Source organism: Palaemon carinicauda, chromosome 35 (assembly GCF_036898095.1).
Source record: "Palaemon carinicauda isolate YSFRI2023 chromosome 35, ASM3689809v2, whole genome shotgun sequence".
NCBI classification, from domain to species: domain Eukaryota; kingdom Metazoa; phylum Arthropoda; class Malacostraca; order Decapoda; family Palaemonidae; genus Palaemon; species Palaemon carinicauda.
This window is the reverse complement of record NC_090759.1, coordinates 67288223-67308570: the sequence shown is the minus strand read 5'-3', so window position 1 is coordinate 67308570 and position 20348 is coordinate 67288223. Positions and strand designations below refer to the sequence as shown.

General features: G+C 39.6%; 1 protein-coding gene across 11 annotated transcripts in view; it reads right to left on the bottom strand.

Moving 5' to 3' along the window:
- Positions 1–20348, bottom strand: part of LOC137627833 (piggyBac transposable element-derived protein 4-like) — a 326978-nt gene that overhangs the window by 42969 nt on the left and 263661 nt on the right. For 9 of the 11 annotated variants that reach the window (XM_068359226.1, XM_068359223.1, XM_068359234.1 and 6 more), the window contains one exon: positions 16488–16688. The exons of 1 other annotated variant lie outside the window; for it this stretch is intronic. In XM_068359226.1, the coding sequence (XP_068215327.1) occupies positions 16488–16688 (201 nt within the window). The remainder of the gene's footprint in view (positions 1–16487; positions 16689–20348) is intronic. One more of the 11 variants, XM_068359224.1, reaches the window with a different exon arrangement.

The window sequence follows — 20348 nt, the reverse complement described above, 5'->3', positions numbered from 1 at the left end:
CTGATAAGACTGCATAACAGATGAGAGCCGTTGCTTCATGCCAGCAGCATAGTCCAATTAGGATCACAATTAGGTGACACCGGTGTAGAAAACTTTGATCGCGAGCCCGCCTTCCTCATCGCTTACATAACGCTCCGCATTTCAGTAGATGGAAAACAGTCAGGCGGAAGTGGCGGTGCCTGTACTGTAACACCAGACTGAGGAACAAGATCCTTTTCAGCTTGAACTAAAGCTTTGCCAACTTCTGACAGGACGTATACAGCAAAAAAGGGGCACTGCCTTCTCTTACAAAAGCCCTAATGCACTTCCTGCTGTTGCAGCTGAACGTGCTGCTGCACCAACATCTGCAGTTAGGTTCTTTATGCTGCACTGCGTACGCGCTATAGCACTGCCCTATCAGCACTGTCTTTTTTACTTTATTACTTTTCTCGAAATGATTTATTGTTAATTTATTCTCATCATTTATTTATTTCCTTATTTCCTTTCCTCACTGAGCTATCTTTCCCTATTGGAGCCCTTAGGCCTATAGCATCTTGCTTTTCCAACTGGGTTTGTAGCTTGGCTAGTAATAATAATAAAATACAGTAATAAACAGAGACTCCTTTGACGTCTTCCTTAGCAAAAAACTCTGAAGGCGGAACGAGGAGCAGTAGGTACAAAATAAAATGGAAACTCTTCAGAAAAAAACTCATGAGTTTCTGAAAGTCACTCCCTTCCTCCTACAAGTCTCTAACCTAGGTAGAGATGTCTTGTTAACCTATTAAATGAATAGATATAGGAATAAAGAATATATCTATATATTGAAACCAACCCTTATTATTAAGGGGTTCCAATAAAAGACGATTAGTCATATTTAACAATTGGAACATTTATAAATATTATACGAAAAAATTTAGTATTCCAAAAACGAACAAGTAAACAACGATACAAAGAATCGTGAGACTATATCGAATGTCATGAATATTACGTCGTATAAAAATTAACTGAACGCTAATTTTCTTTAATTTTTGTAAACAGATTAGCTAAAGAAAAAATACTTAAAGGACCAATATAATTGGAAAATGACATATTCCTTTTATCTAATATAACTTAAAAACTTAGTCTTTAAAGAAAAAAGTACTTTTCATAAATATCGATACAAAGAGTAATACTGTAACGATAGACTGAGGACTGCGTAGCATGAATAAAAAGGAACGCTAGATAATCTTTAAAACAGATCGAAGATTATGCAAAGAAAGCATACCAAAAGGACAAAAATTTTCTTGAAATAACATAATCCTTTTATTTCATATAACTAAATACTTTGTAAGATAGTATTAACTTATCATTCTTTGTAGAAAAAGAAAGAAAATGCAAGTCATACTCAAGCTTACGTCATATGACTGTGACATCATCGATGAGGCGAGATGTTTACCTATTGCCATAATGCTTTCGTTAGTTAAAAATAGGTTGAAAAATTTCTAATCCTACCTTTTAATCTATAACATAGCAATAAAATATCAAACAAAAACCTAATAAGCGAATGCTAAAACCCGTAACAAGAGTACATCACCAATATACTGTACTGCTAAAATCCAGGTTAAACACGAGTAAATTTCTTTCTATGTTGCCAGTATGGCGGCAAAAGAAAATCTGATACTAGAAGGAATAGTTCGACCTAGCTCCTTGGTGGCGCTGGTGTTTACCTGGCATATCTATGTGATTGCTGTGAGTTTTGAATTTCTGCCGGACGGAAGAATAAAGCTATTGTTATATAACCAGCGGGTAAGTTTAAATGTTTCAAAATAAAATTATAATGTAAAGCAATAAGGTAAACTATGCTTTAATGGGTGAATTTTACACCCGCAAAATAAAAAATCTTAAAAGTAATATCTGTATTTTTCCTAACTATAAAAACCTGAGTCCTATAAAAGGAGAATGAATGAAAACTCAACTGTTAAAATTCATAATGAGATGTAGGCAAGTAGCAGGAGATACCCCACCCCCATAAGAAGTAATCGAGTAGTCAGTTTGACAGTAGTAACAGTTTCTGTTGCTCAGAGGTTCTATTGCACGCATTACGCTGGAGCAAGAAGCCCAGTTTGACAGTAGTAACAGTGTACGCTGCTGAGAGGTTCTACTGTACGCATTATGCTGGAGCAAGAAGGGGAACATTCAGTTACAATCCAACACTTCAGGAAGCAAAAACCACAAGTAACTAACACTAACCGGCCTCTATTTAATGTCTAATTCTTCATATATTTCAGAGTATAATCACAAATTTGAAAAAAATATTTTGGATTTTTCCTAACTATACAAACTTGAGACCTATATTCTAACACAATTACTTAACCATATCCAAATATCACATTTGTCCCCTGATAGATCTTGTACACCAATTCTTTTGTTTTTTAATCTTCAGCATCATTTAATGGGAGACATTCTCAAGGCGGCTTAAGGAGCAAAGACAATTAAACCCATATTTATTATTCTATACCCATGAAACTTTGTGTAATTGTTTAGAGTATAGAGAGCTACTTTCATGCTAAAATTTTAAGAAAAAATGGTTAATATATATATACACACACACACACACATATATTATATATATATATCTATATATATATATATATATATATATATATATATATATATATATATATATATATATATATATATATATATATATATATATCTATAGATATATATATATATATCTATATATATATATATATATATATATATATATATATATATATATATATATATATATATATATATATATATATATATGTGTGTGTGTGTGTAAAAATCACAGGAAAACGTGATGCTCAGATGCAGAAGAACCACAGGGAAAATGAAAATAAGAAATATACGATTAAGTCCTGACTAGTTTCGTGATACTTCTTCAGAGGACTGATTTATTGAGAGAGGTTTCTTTACATTTTATAGGGAAAGTAAACGTACGAACATACACATAGAGGCTTACAGAACAATGACACTCCCAAACCAGCTATCTGGGCTGAGGTCAAGTGTTTAGTGGGCGGAGATCCAACCTCATTAGACACCTGCCCAAAAGGGTCATTTCTGGTGACAGGTAAATTCTTGTTTTTTGACTTTCAATACAGTTTGTTTATATGAATAACGGTAGCCTTATCTATATAAATACATAAGCAAAACTATATGTATATATAAAACACATTATACATAAATATATAAAAAGACATATACATACGTATACACAGACAGGCATACATACACAAACATGTATAATATATACATAGACATATACAAACGTGTACACATACTGGTATACATATAAAAACATATAGACTTACATATAAATGTTTTTTTTACACATGATTACCATGTATATATATATATATATATATATATATATATATATATATATATATATATATATATATATATATATATATATATATACACAGTATATATATATTTATATATATACACATATACATATATATATATATATATATATATATATATATATATATATATATATATATATATATATATATATATATATATATATATATATATATATATATATATATATTTATACATATACATATATACATACACATATACACATATATACACACATACATATACAAATACATATGTATACACACATACATGTACATACCTATATATATACATACACATATACATGCATATACATATATATATATATATCTATGCACATACAACATTATTACAATAAACATATAATCACGTATATATCAATAATTGTATCTAGCATAACACTATATAGTGCCAATGTACTTATGCATACTATATAAAACAATTGTACCCTTTAATGAATGGTAGCTTAGGTCTAAATATTAATTTCACAGTGACGTTAATTATTCACAATACATTCAGTTCTACATTAAGTGGTTAAAGTTTTTTTTATATAGCTTACAAATCTCTGTACATATAAAGGAGTCGAGTTTATACATTCCATGTCCAATATTTAAGTTGTTTACAAAGGTTTCTTTTATGAAACTGGACTCTATGATGTTTCTTTCCACTAAGTTATTTGAATGAACCAATTTCTTTGCACCTGACCAATTAATAGTGTGATTTTTATCTCTAACGTGAGCAAAGAGTGCATTATTATCTTGAGCATATCTGACACTTTTCTTATGTTGTTCAATTCTCTTTTCTAGGGGTTTACCAGTTTGACCAATATAGAATTTTTCACAAGCATTGCATGGAATACGATATACACATCCCTTAGTAATGTCAGGAGAATTCTTTATTAAGGATGTTTTTTTTTATTGTATTGTTACTCTTAAATGCTACATTTACATTGAAATTTTTCAACAGTTGGGGAATTTCTTTAAAAGAATTACAATAAGGCAGTACAAGTAAATTTTGTGTGTTGTAGTTTTTTCTGTTATCATTACCGAAAAAAAGGCTTTTTTGCATTTCTTAGTGCATCATCTAACACAATTTCAGGGTACTTCAGTTTTTTACCTATTGCTCTAATCTCATTTATTTTATCATCAATATATTCAGGGCTGCAGACTCGAAATGCTCTTAAAAACATATTAGTAAATACTGTACAGATTTCTTAACTTTGTTGCCTTGGTTTGAGTAGTAATGCACTCTTTGCTCACGTTAGAAATAAAAATCACACTATTAATTGGTCAGGTGCAAAGAAATTGGATCATTCAAATAACTTAGTGGAAAGAAACATCAGTCCAGTTTCATAAAAGAAACCTTTGTAAACAACTTAAATATTGGACATGGAATGTATAAACTCGACGCCTTTATATTTAAAGAGATTTGTAAGCTATATAAAAAAACTTTAACCACTTAATGTAGAACTGAATGTATTGTGAATAACAAACGTCACTGTGAAATTAATATTTAGACCTAAGCTACCATTCATTAAAGGGTACAATTGTTTTATATAGTATGCATAATTACAATGGCACTATATAGTGTTATGCTAGATACAAGTATTGATATATACGTGATTATATGTTTATTGTAATATATATATATATAATGTGTATATATGTATGTATATGTGTATAAGTATGTATATGTATGTACAGTGGAACCTCTACACACGAACGTATCTACATCCAAATTTTCCAACATCCGAAGTAAAATTCGAGCAATTTTTCGACTACACCCGAATTTTATTTCGACACGAAGTAAGCAATTTTCATCGTACCGGTTGTATCCAAAATTTTCGACATGCGAAGTACAATTCGAACACGTTCCTACTCTACACCCAAATTTTTTTTGACACCCGAAATAAACAATACGTAGATGGAACTCATAGCGCTGGATGTATCTTTTATTTCCGCCGATAGAAGGCAGCATTTCTACCTCGGAGGGACCCTCAATTAGCGTGGCTTGGGACATTCCTCTGTTCTCGTCGGCTTCGTGTGGTTGTGCCCTGTGCGTTCTGCTATTAACTGTGTTTTCATCGTGATTTTTTATGTTCATCCTTTTACAGTATTTTATGTAAATCATGGGTCCTAAAAGGCTTAGTTTCGCAAGTGGTAGTGGTGAGAAAAGGAATAAGGAAATGCTTTCTTTAGAAGTAAAGCAAGGAATTATTGAAAAGCATGAGCGTGGCGTCCTTGTGTGTGAACTTGCAAAAGAACATCACGACGAACTTACTACAGAGGAGCTCAAGGAACTCCATGCTATGTCTGAGCACATGAGTGATGACAAGGAAGGGATCGAGGAGGTAGAACATGTGTTAGGTTCGGCGCAAATAAAAGAGGTTAGGAGAATATCAAGACGTGGTCGACTTCATCGACAAATACCATCCAAAGAAATTGCAGGTTTGTCATGTAGTTGCGCAGTTTGATGATGTTTCCCTAACTTATTTTCAAAACATTCTGAAAAGATGTACCAAGCAACTTTCTATCGATATCTTCTTTAAAAAAAAAAACTACGAAGCGAACTCGTGATGAAGAGGAAGGAAGTGGTTCAAAGAAAACGGCAAAGAGTGAAGCGAAAGTGAAACAAAAAAAACAAAAAAAAAAAAACGGCAAAGATTGAAGAGAAAAAATTCAATCAATTTTAAGTGTTGAGTGAAAGTGATTAAAATTAATCCTCAAAAAGAAAAAGTAAAAAAAAAAAATATAAAATAAAAAAAATAAAATTAATAAATAAGCTAAGTTAGGTTAAAGTTCACTTAGTGTAAGTTAGAATAAGTTACGGTAGTGTATGTTTATCGTAGTCAACCTCTCTACCTCTTCGCCGCCCGTCCGTCTCCTCTCTGCGTAGCAAGACCAACACCTGCGCTGGACTTTCTAAGGTAAAGTGACGCTAAAAACCTGTTTCTTATTTATAATTTCTTGATAATTATTCTTTTTTACATGTCTATTATCTAATTTAGAGTGCATATTGTCATGTGTAATTATGTGTAGTAATTTATTAAGGAGTTATCATAGGTTTTTGGGCTCAACCACGGATTAATCCTATTTCAATGTATTCTTATGGGAAAATTTGTTTCTACATCCGAAGTCGGTAGTGGAACGGATTAAATTCGTATGTAGAGGTACCACTGTATATGTATAGGTATGTATATGTGTGTATATATATGTACATGTGTATGTATGTGTATGCGTGTATATGTATATATACAGTATATGTACTGTATATGTGTATATATGTGTATATGTATTTTTGGGCTCAAGCCATGGCGTCCTGATGGAAGGTTCCTGTTTGGTAGCTTCCTTGGGTATAAGACTACTAAGATATTCCCAGAGAATTTAACCACAGGTTATCACAGAATTCTAACTTCTGGAGCGAGTATCTCAAAGGTTTCCCTTTAAGACATCGTAATACAACAGGGGACACGCATGCTTGGTCGTGCCACATAGCTATCTCCACCCCGAACAGAGTTAACGCTTCGGTGTGTAAGGGCTGAGAATAGCTGGGAGCCGTTCCACAGCTAATCTCACTCGTGGCTACTACTGATACTCGAGACGTAAACAAACGGACGCCATTGCTCTAATGACGTCACGCGCGTCTCCATCCTTTGTTTAGTAGCTGCCCTACTTAGACGGATTTTCCCTTGTGTGAACTTTATCGCTTTGCATCTTCGCTATGTCGTTACCTTCAGCCTCGCCTTCTTCTGGAAAGTTGAGTACAAGGTTCCAGTATTGTTTAATTAAGCTCTGGCCGTAAAGTAAATATTATTTCGCGAAATAATTGATGTTTTGTGGCAGAGCTGTGCCTCTACCGGACCCGCCATTTTATGGCGTCGTTGTTGTTTTGCTTGTCTTATTTAGTTAGCCACAACAACGCTTCCGGCATTATATACTAATCGAATACATTAGTTTATTTAGTCTTCATAGCTAGGAACTTTTATATCGTGTTTAGACGCTTTTTATCGGTCATCGATTGACCTCATACCAGTCGGCTACTATAGCCCCCAGGCCAGGAGCCTATATACAAGTGTTCATGCATGATTTATCAGTGATCCTAGACTAAGTTATGAAGATAGTGGCATTATTATTTTACAATACTTTTGACTAGTGATGCAAATGTTTTCGCCTTCAGGGACCATATAGGGGATAGGCTAGTCAGTGATTCTTTCTAGCCTAACCTAACCTTAGGACCCCTATATGCTTCCTTCATCCCCTGCCTTGGCACTCCCTCTAATTAGCCTTGATCCCTTTTCTGAGTAAAGGGATTTATTGTCTAATAGAGTATTATATCGCCTCTCAGTCCTCCCTAAAGGAATGAACCCCCTTTAGGATTGCGTCTGAGAGTGAGGTTAGGCTAGCCTACCTCTATGGCTAGGATAGTCTACGACTTTCCTGCGATAGCGATACGTCTTCTTCCTTGCCTAGTTCAGGACTTTTAGCCCTGATCTAGGCCGGGTTAGGAAGGTTTCTCTGTTCCATGCTGAAACTGTACTCTTGCACCGTTTTAGCCGATCAGCCTAATCTTAGGTTAGGGAGTGTCCTCCCTTCCCTTTGTGGCCGCTCTGGTACAGAAACCCTTCCTGGGAAGACCCCTCTCTTCTCCCTCCCCACCTATCTCTTGTATAGCCTAGCCTATGCTTAGGTTAGTTTATACTCATCTGTCCCCTGTCCTACAAATCCTCCTTAGGGTGGATGAGTAGGGCTACCCGAGCTTCCCTGTGCTGTCCGCTCTGGTACATATACCTTCATAGTGTCCTATAAGGTTAGTTACTAGTGTAGCTCTGCATAGGGGAGTCTCCCCCCCCCCCCTCTTGGGTGTTCCCTAGTCCTCCCTTGGGCTACCTGCTCCCGGTCCCTAGTGACCCCTGCTTATGGATGCTAGAGCCTGTCTCTATCATGGGTACACCCCCTCAGGGAGGGGGAGGGATGTCTGGAACCCTGACGGTACTTCCTGCATCCTTTCCCCCCTCCCCCTGTCTCTCTATCTATCCGGGTGCCGGTCTCTTGCCGCCTCTTCTGCCGGCAATACCTGCCTCCCTCTTGGTGACTTCCCTACCCTTGCCGCCAGCCCCCCGTGTACCGAGGGACTGCCGGCTGCCGCCGGCTACTACCGGCAGCTCTCCTACTCCTATCTAATCGTCCGCTTGCCGGTCGATCTCCGGAGTGCCGGCATATACTGCCGGCAACCCGATACTACCTGTACCATCCTTACCCCAGTCACCAATCCGGCATCCTCCGGCTGCCGGAGCCGCCGCTCCCTGCCGGCGTGCCGCCGTTGTGCCGGCGGCCGCCATCCTGGTATCTAACTGACTTTGAAAATTGTCTGTTCTAGTGCCAGAATCTATGCTGGAGCGAGCTCCGGCGTGCCGGCGGCTTGCCGGATGCCCCGGAGGCGTCAAGAATACTTGCACCCCCTCTCTGTAGCTATCATAAGACTAAGATAGCCCTACCTTGCAAATAGATAAGCTGCTCTGCTTCTAAGATCAGTACCTAGTACTGCTCTATTCGTGATCATGCTGTCTCTTTGCATTCTTCTATTTCCAGCATGCTATGTGCATCTTAGCGCGGCTGGTTGCCAGAAGCAGTTACCCTTAATGAGGCCTTCTGGCTCTTATCTGGGAACCGAATGAATTCGATCCCAACCTTGTCCTTGGCTTTCCATGGAGTTCCAATATAATGGGAATCCTAGGAAACTATATCCAATGATCTCGGTCATTTGGATTATCCCAGGACCAAGCCTATGGTAACCAGCCGGGCGAGATGCATGGAGCGTGTTCTCCTTTACTGTTTCATTCTCTATGCATCACACCTTCTTTAAGTTAAAATTAATGATTAATATTAACTTAATTTAAGAGCCATTCCTATGACTCCCCCATACTCATTTTCTCTTTCTTCCACAGGAGGAGCAGATGAAGTGCGATTTCGCCTACTGTGCTGTGAAACGCTCGCAGTTTTACGGACATACGGCGTGCAGGACTCACGCCCCTTGCTCAGACAAGAAAGGGGATTGGAAGTTCTGGAATCCACTGGAATGTACGGTCTGCCAGGCCTACCTAGTTGAGGCCTTCCATAACCCTCCCTCAGCGGAGGTTAGAGACATTGCTCGTGAAAAACTGCGCAAGTGGGTGCGTGGTTTTCAGAGAAATGCTACTGGACCGTACCTGGCCACCGAAGAACTGAGGTCCCTGTTGTTCCCTAAGGCCTCCCCTGACTCAGTGGTTCCAAAGGAAGCAATCCCCACTGTCCAAATTACGGTGGAACCTGATGTGGTCATGGCTCAGTCCATGCACGAGTGTCGTTTAGATTCCGAGGATGATGAACAGATCTCTGACGTCTCGGAAGACACGGAGAAGACGCTTATGGCTCAAGGAGCCGAAGAGGACGAAGACAAGGTGGAATACACCGAGTCGGAGATTGGAGCTACTCCCTCGTCCATCCCTCCGCCTACTCCTACACCGACGGAAATGTCCATCCCGTCTACCTCCTCGACCCCGGATCCTTCCTCTTCTACCCAAGAACTGATCCGACTGATTAGAGCTGTCATGGACGACAGACTGAAGGAGAACCAGGAGTCCATCAGGTCTATGATTGGATCCAGAGACCCGAAGAAGATCTCGGTCAAGGATCTCCCAGCTTGCTCTCATGCCAACCCGTGGAGGTATGCAGAGCATATGGTTATTGCGACCGGCAGGATCTTTGTTAGTGACAAAATCGGCACGGTCCCGTTGGAAGATGTGGAGTTCTTCCCAAGCTTCGAGGCCTACCCGGACTGTTACGTCCGGCTTCGTTCCGAACCTGCCTCGAAGGAGGAGACCGAACCTAAAGAAGAGATAGTGTTCGATCTCGCAAAGGCCCAGGCTATGCTAGCCTCCGCATTTAAGAGCAGGGGCTTTACCTGCTCTAAGCTTCCTGCCTTGAGCAAGAAGCATCCTACATATGTCGCACCTGACACTGCGACTCTTCCATTTTTGGAAAAGGCCTTGGCTGCATGCCTTAAAGCGGCGGAACAAGGGAAACCCTGCCCTGCACTGGAGGAGTGCAGACCCTTCTCCATCGTGACACCCCCTGACACTAGACAATGGAAAGATGTCCAACATACTTTCGTCGTGGGTAGGCTCGATCCTGACGTCGCCGGACGTCAGTTTAATGAAGACCTCCCTAAGCTCAATGATCACCTCCTTCGCCGGGAACAAGACACGAAGGAGAGGCTTGCGGCATCTCTTTCTCATCAAGTCCAACTTGAAGTTATGGCCTGTGACACAGCAGTACCCGATCACTACATGGTACTGGCCAAATCCCACTTACTCACGGTAATGAAGGACTTGTACCATTTCATAAAGGCTCGTAGAGCCTGTCGTGAATTCGTGTTTGTCGGTGCCACCGTGAAACACGAACCCCGGAGGCTGATTTCCTCCAACATCTGGGGAAAGCACCTGTTTCCTTCTGACCTTGTCAAGGAAATAACTGACAGAGCCGCCACGGAGAATAGGAACCTTCTCCACAAGTGGGGCATGTCCAGAAAAAGGAAAACCTCTCAGGACGATGGACCTCAGCCTAAGAGGAAACCTCAGAAGCCGAAACCCCAGCAACGTCAACAACGACGTCAGTTTCCGGGACCCGCTACCTCCCAAGTGGTTGCCCAACCACAACAGACCTTTCAATTGGTCCCCCAACCGGTGTTGTCACAGTCACCGGTCTTCACCCCTGCCTTTGAGCAGCCATCCACTACCTTTCATGCCAGAGGTAGAGGCTCGTCCAGGGGTGCAAGCAGAGACGCCTCTCGTCGTCCCTCCAGAGGTAGAGGAGGAAAGGGAGCTAGCGGCCGAGGCAACAAGTCCTCGGGACACCAGAAGCAATGAAGTGCTTCCGGTGGGAGGAAGACTCCGCCAATTCCAGGATCGTTGGACCTTCGATCCTTGGGCACACAGCATCATCAAGAACGGTCTAGGCTGGAGTTGGGTGCAACCACCCCCAATCTTCCAGCGGTTCTTTCAACAATCGACCCCCATTCTGGAAGAATATGTTCTAGACCTCTTGAACAAGAAGGTGATAAGGAAGGTAAAGTCCACCAGGTTCCAAGGGAGACTGTTTTGCGTTCCCAAGAAGGACTCAGACAAGCTCAGAGTCATTCTGGACTTATCCCCCCTCAACAAGTTCATAGAGAACAACAAATTCAAGATGCTGACGCTTCAACAAATAAGGACCCTTCTGCCTCAAGGTTCCTACACGGTCTCTATAGACCTGGCGGATGCCTATTGGCACATTCCAATGAACCATCACGCTTCCTCCTACCTAGGATTTCGACTCCAAAGAAAAAGCTACGCCTTCCGGGCCATGCCATTCGGCCTCAATGTGGCCCCTCGGATCTTCACAAAGCTGGCGGATGCCATAGTACAACAGCTCCGCCTAAGAAACGTCCAGGTGATGGCCTACCTCGACGACTGGCTAGTCTGGGCTCCATCGCCCGAAGAGTGTACAAAGTCTTGCGACGAAGTTACCCAGTACCTAGAACACCTGGGATTCCAGATCAACGAGAAGAAATCTCGCCTCTCTCCGGCTCAGAAGTTTCAGTGGCTGGGAATCCACTGGAATCTTCAGTCACACCGCCTTTCCATCCCCCAGAAGAAAAGGAAGGAAATAGCAGGGTCTGTCAAGCGACTACTGAAATCCAAACGCATTTCAAGACGACAGCAGGAACGAGTTCTAGGCTCTCTACAATTCGCCTCAGTGACAAACCCAGTGCTTCGTGCACAGCTAAAGGATGCCGCGGGAGTCTGGAGACGATCGGCATCCATCGCTCGAAGAGACCTCAAGAGACGGCTTCCAAACAGACTTCGACGCCTCCTAAAGCCGTGGTCGGAAGCAATGGCCCTGAAAAGGTCCATTCCTCTCCAACACCCTCCTCCATCACTCAACATCCACACGGATGCCTCACTGGAGGGCTGGGGAGGTCACTCCCACCTGAAACAAGCTCAAGGGACCTGGTCTCCACTATTCAAGACGTTCCACATAAACATCTTGGAGGCCATGGCGGTCCTTCTTACTCTGAAGAAGCTATCCCCGCCGCCCTCGATCCACATCCGTCTAACCCTAGACAACTCGGTGGTAGTTCGTTGTCTCAATCGCCAGGGCTCAAGATCGCCCCAGATAAATCAGGTGCTTCTCCCAATCTTCCGTCTGGCGGAGAAGAAGAAGTGGCACCTGTCTGCAGTTCACCTACAAGGATTCCGCAACGTGACAGCGGATGCTCTATCTCGGACAAACCCGATAGAGTCGGAATGGTCTCTAGACGCAAGATCATTCTCCTTCATCTCTCATCAAGTCCCAGAACTTCAGATAGATCTCTTTGCAACGAGCGACAACAATCAACTTCCTCTGTACGTAGCCCCGTACGAGGACCCCAAAGCAGAAGCGGTGGACGCCATGTCACTGGACTGGAACAGATGGTCGAAGATATACCTGTTCCCTCCCACCAACCTTCTGTTGAAAGTCCTCTCCAAACTGAGAACCTTCAAAGGGACAGCGGCCCTAGTGGCTCCCAAGTGGCCCCGGAGCAACTGGTACCCCCTGGTCCTGGAGCTGCAGCCCAAGCTGATCCCTCTCCCGGGCCCAGTTCTCTCTCAACAAGTACAGAAGTCGACTGTCTTCGCTTCATCATCGAAAATCAAGGACCTTCATCTCATGATTTTCTCTCCCTTGCCGCAAAGAAGAGGTTTGGGATCTCGAAGAAAAGTCTAGACTTCCTAGAGGAATACAAGACCGAATCCACGAGACGGCAATATGAATCATCCTGGAGGAAATGGGTCTCCTTTGTTAAAGCAAAAAATCCTAAAGAAATCACCATTGATTTCTGTATGTCCTTCTTCATTCACCTTCATGGACAAGGATTAGCAGCCAATACGATTTCAACCTGCAAATCGGCTTTGACTAGACCAATTCTATATGCTTTCCAAATTGATCTGTCCAACGACATCTTTAACAAACTGCCGAAAGCATGTGCTCGCCTACGCCCAGCACCCCCTCCGAAACCGATCTCCTGGTCACTAGACAAGGTGCTCCATTTCGCCTCCAACTTGGACAATGATTCATGCCCCCTCAAGGATCTGACTCAGAAAGTTATATTTTTATTTGCTCTCGCCTCGGGAGCTCGAGTCAGCGAAATAGTGGCATTATCAAGAGAAGAGGGACACATCCTGTTTGCTGATTCAGGAGAAGTGACCCTCTCCCCTGATCCTACGTTTCTCGCCAAAAATGAATTACCCACCAAAAGATGGGGCCCTTGGAGAATATGCCCCCTGAAGGAGGATGTCTCTCTATGTCCAGTAGAGAGCCTCAAGGTCTATCTTCGCAGAACTTCAAACTTTGGTGGAGGCCAACTCTTCAAAGGAGAAACATCGGGCAGCGACCTGTCACTGAAACAATTAAGAGCGAAAATCACCTACTTCATTCGCAGAGCGGATCCGAACAGTACACCCGCTGGTCATGATCCTAGAAAAGTGGCATCTTCTCTGAACTTCTTTCAGAGCATGGACTTTGAGAGCCTTAAAAACTTTACGGGCTGGAAGTCCTCGCGAGTTTTCTTTAAACATTATGCGAAACAAGTGCACGAAATCAAACATTTTGTGGTAGCCGCAGGTAGTGTTATGAAACCTGCACCTAACTCTGCGTAGAACAGTGAGTTACTTGGGACTCTAACTCTTCGGGTGCCTATGTTGACCCTCGAGTGATTCATAGTGATGTCTAAAAACACTTAGTGCTTTTATAACTGTTCTTATCCCAGGTGAAATGTCATAGTGTCACACAAGTGCCGCATGCCTTGAGCATGATGTGTTATTTAAAGACTTGCGTTCCTCGAGAACGAGTACCTACTAATCCTGAAATTCCCTTTCAGATTCAAGAGCAAGCCTTTATTTCTATGTACATTATTATTACTGTAAATGAACTTTACTTTTGCTGTAAATTATTTAATTTCTGCATTGTGAAATAAAATTTCTATTTTATTACTTATGCGTCTCTTTCAGCTCCTACTTACTATGAAATACATACTGTCATAGTTTTATTTATTCCTCCTTTCTTATGGTCATGAAGAATTTAAGATGTCTATTCCTAAATTATATTCACCTTGTCTCAGTAAGGTTCCTACACGAATACTTACTTCTGATAATCAGGAGATGAACTCTACACACAGTGCCCAACCACCACTGGCCTACTTCAGAATGTTCCTATACAAATATCAAACATTCTGCTTCATCTCTAAGCTCTTAAAAGTTCTTCTGTCAAGATGAATAGCCCTTCAATACCACTTTGACGTCGGCATAGCCCATGGGAACTTCCTACCAATGGGGGGCAGGATATTTCGTTCCTATGGTTCTTACCTAAGATTACTTTGCTGTTTTGTCAATGCCTAGGCACTTAACTCTGGGGGAAAATCTACCACGATACATTGATTCTCTGGTACTCTTCCATCAGGACGCCATGGCTTGAGCCCAAAAAACGGATTTTGAGCGAAGCGAAAAATCTATTTTTGGGTGAGATAGCCATGGCGTCCTGATGGACCCTCCCTACTACTTCGTTCAGTTTGCTCCCACCCTACACAATTGTATCATGGTGATGGGCAGCAACTGGCGCCAGGATAAAGACGCGCGTGACGTCATTAGAGCAATGGCGTCCGTTTGTTTACGTCTCGAGTATCAGTAGTAGCCACGAGTGAGATTAGCTGTGGAACGGCTCCCAGCTATTCTCAGCCCTTACACACCGAAGCGTTAACTCTGTTCGGGGTGGAGATAGCTATGTGGCACGACCAAGCATGCGTGTCCCCTGTTGTATTACGATGTCTTAAAGGGAAACCTTTGAGATACTCGCTCCAGAAGTTAGAATTCTGTGATAACCTGTGGTTAAATTCTCTGGGAATATCTTAGTAGTCTTATACCCAAGGAAGCTACCAAACAGGAACCTTCCATCAGGACGCCATGGCTATCTCACCCAAAAATAGATTTTTTGCTTCGCTCAAAATCCGTTATATATGTATGTGTATATATATACATGGTAATCATGTGTAAAAAAAAACATTTATATGTAAGTCTATGTATGTCTTTATATGTATACCAGTATATGTACACATGTATATGTCTATGTATATATTATACTTATTTGTGTATGTATGCCTGTCTGTGTATACATATGTATGTCTTTTTATATATCTATATATAATGTGTTTTATATATACATATAGTTTTGCTTATGTATTTATATAGATAAGGCTACCGTTATTCATATAAACAAACTGTATTGAAAGTCAAAAAACAAGAATTTACCCTTTTTGGCAGGTGTCTAATGAGGTTGGATCTCCGCCCACTAAACACCTGACCACAGCCCAGGTAGCTGGTTTGGGAGTGTCATTGTTCTGTAAGCCTCTATATGTATGTTCGTACGTTTACTTTCCCTATAGAGTCCTTTCAATGACGTCACTGGGAATCGCCGGCAGCCATGCTGGAGGACATACAAAGCGAAAACATGGCGGCTGCTACAGCGAATATGGACAACGAGAGCGACTTTGTCAAACAATTGTCGGGTGATGATAAGCGTTTTTACAAGCAGAAACTCGATCTAATTGATGGCCTAGATCCATACCAGATGCAGAATTCATTCAGACAAAATATTGAGGACAGCAAATCAGTGGAGGTGCAGACCGACCTCACCAGTGAAACCATCATTGCTATGCAGGAAGAGATTAACAGACTAATGGACGAAAATAAAACTTTGAAAGATAAAATACATTGATATGGTGCACTACTTGGTACTGTCGGCCAACCCAGTCTACAGTAGCGAGCAGATGAAAGCATACAAAGGCCTGGAAGCTCACAATCAGGATTAGAAAATTCGGCAGCCCAGTGTAAAATGACACCCTCTCATCATTGCCTTGAAAAAAATCCTTGTTTAGAGTTAGTTGGTCTATTTTTTCTTTCAAAGTTTTATTTTCGTCCATTAGTCCGTTAATCTCTTCCTGCATAGCAATGATGGTTTCACTGGTGAGGTCGGTCTGCACCTCCACTGATTTGCTGTCCCCATCACCTTTTGCGATGTCTCCTGCTTCGATATCACCAAGATCAAGCAGTCCTGCAGCAGCCTGTTCCTCACCGATTCTTTCTGTCCGTAGTCGCTTCCTTTGATGTCTATCTGCGGCACACAGACTTGTTGTGTTCTTGTCATGTCCCAGTTTCACTGATGGTGCCCAATCTGGATTTGTAGTGGAACGTAGTGCAGCAGGTCGACCTTGAAAAAAAAAAAAAAAAAAGCTCAAGTTAGCTTATGGCCCATGCAATTCAGATGCTTTTTAAACTTACGAAGGCAGAACATGAGTGGGCATACACTTGCATTGAATAATCTGCTTCCAGAATTTGTTGTTTTTCCATTTACTGTAATGCTTTTAAGTCCAAAATTAGATAAACACTGGGCCAATGAAGATAGTGTTTATAATTATAAAGCTAATATTGATCATTTAGCCTAACCTTGTGTATTAGAATTTTTGATTGTCAAAACGTTTACTTGTTTTGGGTTTAAATCCAACCCTCCACTGAAGTCGAGTGAACTACTTCTCGGGCGGGTCCATATTAATCATCAAACGAAACATTTTTTATTATAACTTATACAATTCTTTGATTGTAGCATCTTCCAAATCATATGATCTTGTGAAAAGTAATGTCTTTAGTTTCTTCTTAAATTCAGTTGCTCCCTTTAGGTCCTTCATTTTGATTGGCAGTTTATTATAATGTCTAGGCGCACAGTAGCTAAAAGCACTTTCACCAAATTTACTATTTGTTCTTGGTTCAGATAGCCTATGTTTGTCACTCATGTGTCTTATGTTAACATTTGTTTCTAGTTCTAGTTTATTCAAGCATTCTTTTAGATATTTTGGTTCAGTATCTTAAACGTTAGTAAGAGTAGCTTGTATTCAATTCTCGCTTTTACCGGCACCCAGTGTAATTTAATTAGTGCAGGGGTAACTCTTTCCCTATTGTGTAGTCCTTTTATTAATCTAGCGGCTCTGTTTTGTACTCTGAATTTTCTTCAGCTGATAATTTGGTAATCCATAGAACAGTGAGTTGCAGTAATCAATTCTTGAAAATATGTGGTGATTAATGAGTATGGCCATAGATTTTTCATCTAAGTGTTTACTAATACTGTAAATGCTATGTTTCTAATATGATAGTTACAATTTCTTACCATATTATTTATATGTTCATTCATTGTCAGTCTATCATCCATGATTACTCCAAGATTTCCGACAGATTTCTTTAGGTCAATGATCGATTGACCAATTTCAATTCTTTGGAAGCATTCAATTCTTTTTATATCTTTTTCAATTCCAAAAATAATACATTCACTTTTATCTTCATTAAGCTTGAGCTTTTTTGTTAACATCCAAGCCTTAATGTCATTCATTATTTCATGTATCTTTCTTTTAGCTTCATGAACTGATTCTATTGGGAAATAGAATTGTGTATCATCAGCGTATATTTTAAACTTAACTCTGTGAGTTTCAAGTATATTTGCCAGTTCAATCGTGTAAATTTCAAACAGGAGAGGACCTAGTACACTGCCTTGAGGCACCCCTTTGGTTAGTTTTCTTGTCTCAGATTCAACATTTGATATTACTACTTTAAATTTACTGTTTTCAAGATAACTCACAAACCAGTCATATGCTCGTTCTACGATGCCAACAGCTTTAAGGTCTTCCATCAGATATATATGTTCTACAGTATCAAATGCTGCACTTAGATCAAGCATCACAAGAATGCAACACTTGCCATTTGTTATAATTTCTGTTATGTCATTTTTAATCACTAACACTGTTGTTTCTGTGGAGTAATTTTCTCTGTATGCAGATTGATCATCAGGTATGGCATTAGATTTTTTCCGATGTTTCCAGGTTTGTTCGTGTACAGCAGTTTCAATAATTTTCGAAAAATATGACGGATTTGATATTGGCCTATATGAACTTAAATTGTCTGCATCACTTGTTCCTTTATACACAGGCTTGATACATGCAACTTTTTCACAATCAGGGAAAACTGCCTGTGTTACTCATATTTACCATGTTTTGTTAGGTCTCTTGTAGTCTGGTGAAATTTTCTGCATCTTTTACATCATTAATTGGAAATGGGTCATTTCCGCAGTAGGTTTTTTTTTACTTTCTTTATTATTCTTATATAATCATTCTGACTTAACTCTTTGAATACCTTTAGCTTGCTTACACCTGTTGCTGATGAATTCCTTCGTTCTGTTGTGAAAACTGGAGCAGATTTGATTTATTTTTTTCTTCAAAATAATCAACAAAATCATTTGCTAGGCATTTAGGATCATTAGTTATGTCAGGCAATACTATTTCTGTCTTTAGACCTAATAGTTTCTTTAGGTTCTTATGTATTTTACATGGGTCATTTTCAATGCACACTTTTTTATAATAAGCCTTTTTTTTTTTTTTTTAACTAAGATAAGGTAATTGTAGCGATTTCTAGCCGCTTTGTAATGTTGCCAGTTTTCATTATTTTTATTTCTTTTCCATTTATCCTACATTTTTATTTTTTTCTCTTTATGTAATTAATTATCAAACCAGTTCGATTTTTCTTTAATTGTGATTGTTTTTGTTATTTCCGCGCACCTATTATTATAATTAGTTGCAAGTATAGTTTTACTTCTATCAGTAATGCAGTTTATACAGGATTGTCTCTCTACAAGGGTGTGATTCTCTTCACAGTTACAGACTGGTGTTATCCCTTTTATATCCTCTAGGCTTTGTTCAATGAACTCTCTTGGATCAAAGTTAGTCTTAATTCTGTATGTGATTTCCTTCTGTATTGCATTATTTTTTCTAACGTCTATTTCAAAAGACATTAACTTATACATTGGGGATATAGAGCAGTCAGGTTCAATCTCCATATTTAGTATGTTGTTGTTTTTTGTTTACTATAACTAGATCTAGTATATTAGACTGAGCTGTTGGTTCAGACACTATGTTTTCAAGGTCGTGGTTGTCAATCATTTCTCTAAATTCATTGACATATGGGTCTACTCTGTTATCAAGATGTAGGTTGAAATCACCACATATAACTATATTTCGATTGTCATTCAATTTATGTAAAAGTTTTGCAATATAATGTCAAATATTTATCAGTTCATGCCTAACCATTGTGTTTGGTTACAAATGCTATAATTTCTTATATAAATATAAACATAAGATGGACAAACTCTATTGTAATGCTCTTGGATGATCGTTTTGCCTCCTTACAAATAAATGCGCAAATTTAATTATTTTTTCGATGTTTCATATATAAGCTGAAGACCCCTTCGGGTTAAACCAGCTTTCAGATATTATTTATAATCAATGTTTACTCATCACATAGGCCTGTATGTTTGCACAATTTAATACACAAATTAAAATAAATATACACTTAATTATATATAGAATGAGCACCTTGACGAAATAGAGGCCTAAGTAAGTAGCCTTTGTTAATATAGCCAATATGGGAGCTTTTAATTTTTGTTTTGAAAATCTAAGATGCCCCTTTTGATATTAAAAATTTGAGATGCCCCGTCCCCCACACACACTACAGTGTTGCCAGATCTACAGAAATTTCTGTATTTCTACTGGATTTTCCACAAATCTACAGAAATACAGATTTTTCACACCATGTAATTCTATACAAAATTACCTATCTATATATATATATATATATATATATATATATATATATATATATATATATATATATATATATATATATATATATTCGGTTTCATTTTCATCATAAATCTACTGGATTTTGTTGCACATGACTCAGAAATTCTCAAGAAATTGCACTGATAGAGCTAAATTCAATAGCAGCATGTATAAAAAGGGCATTAATAAGGATACAGAGGATATTGATGAGG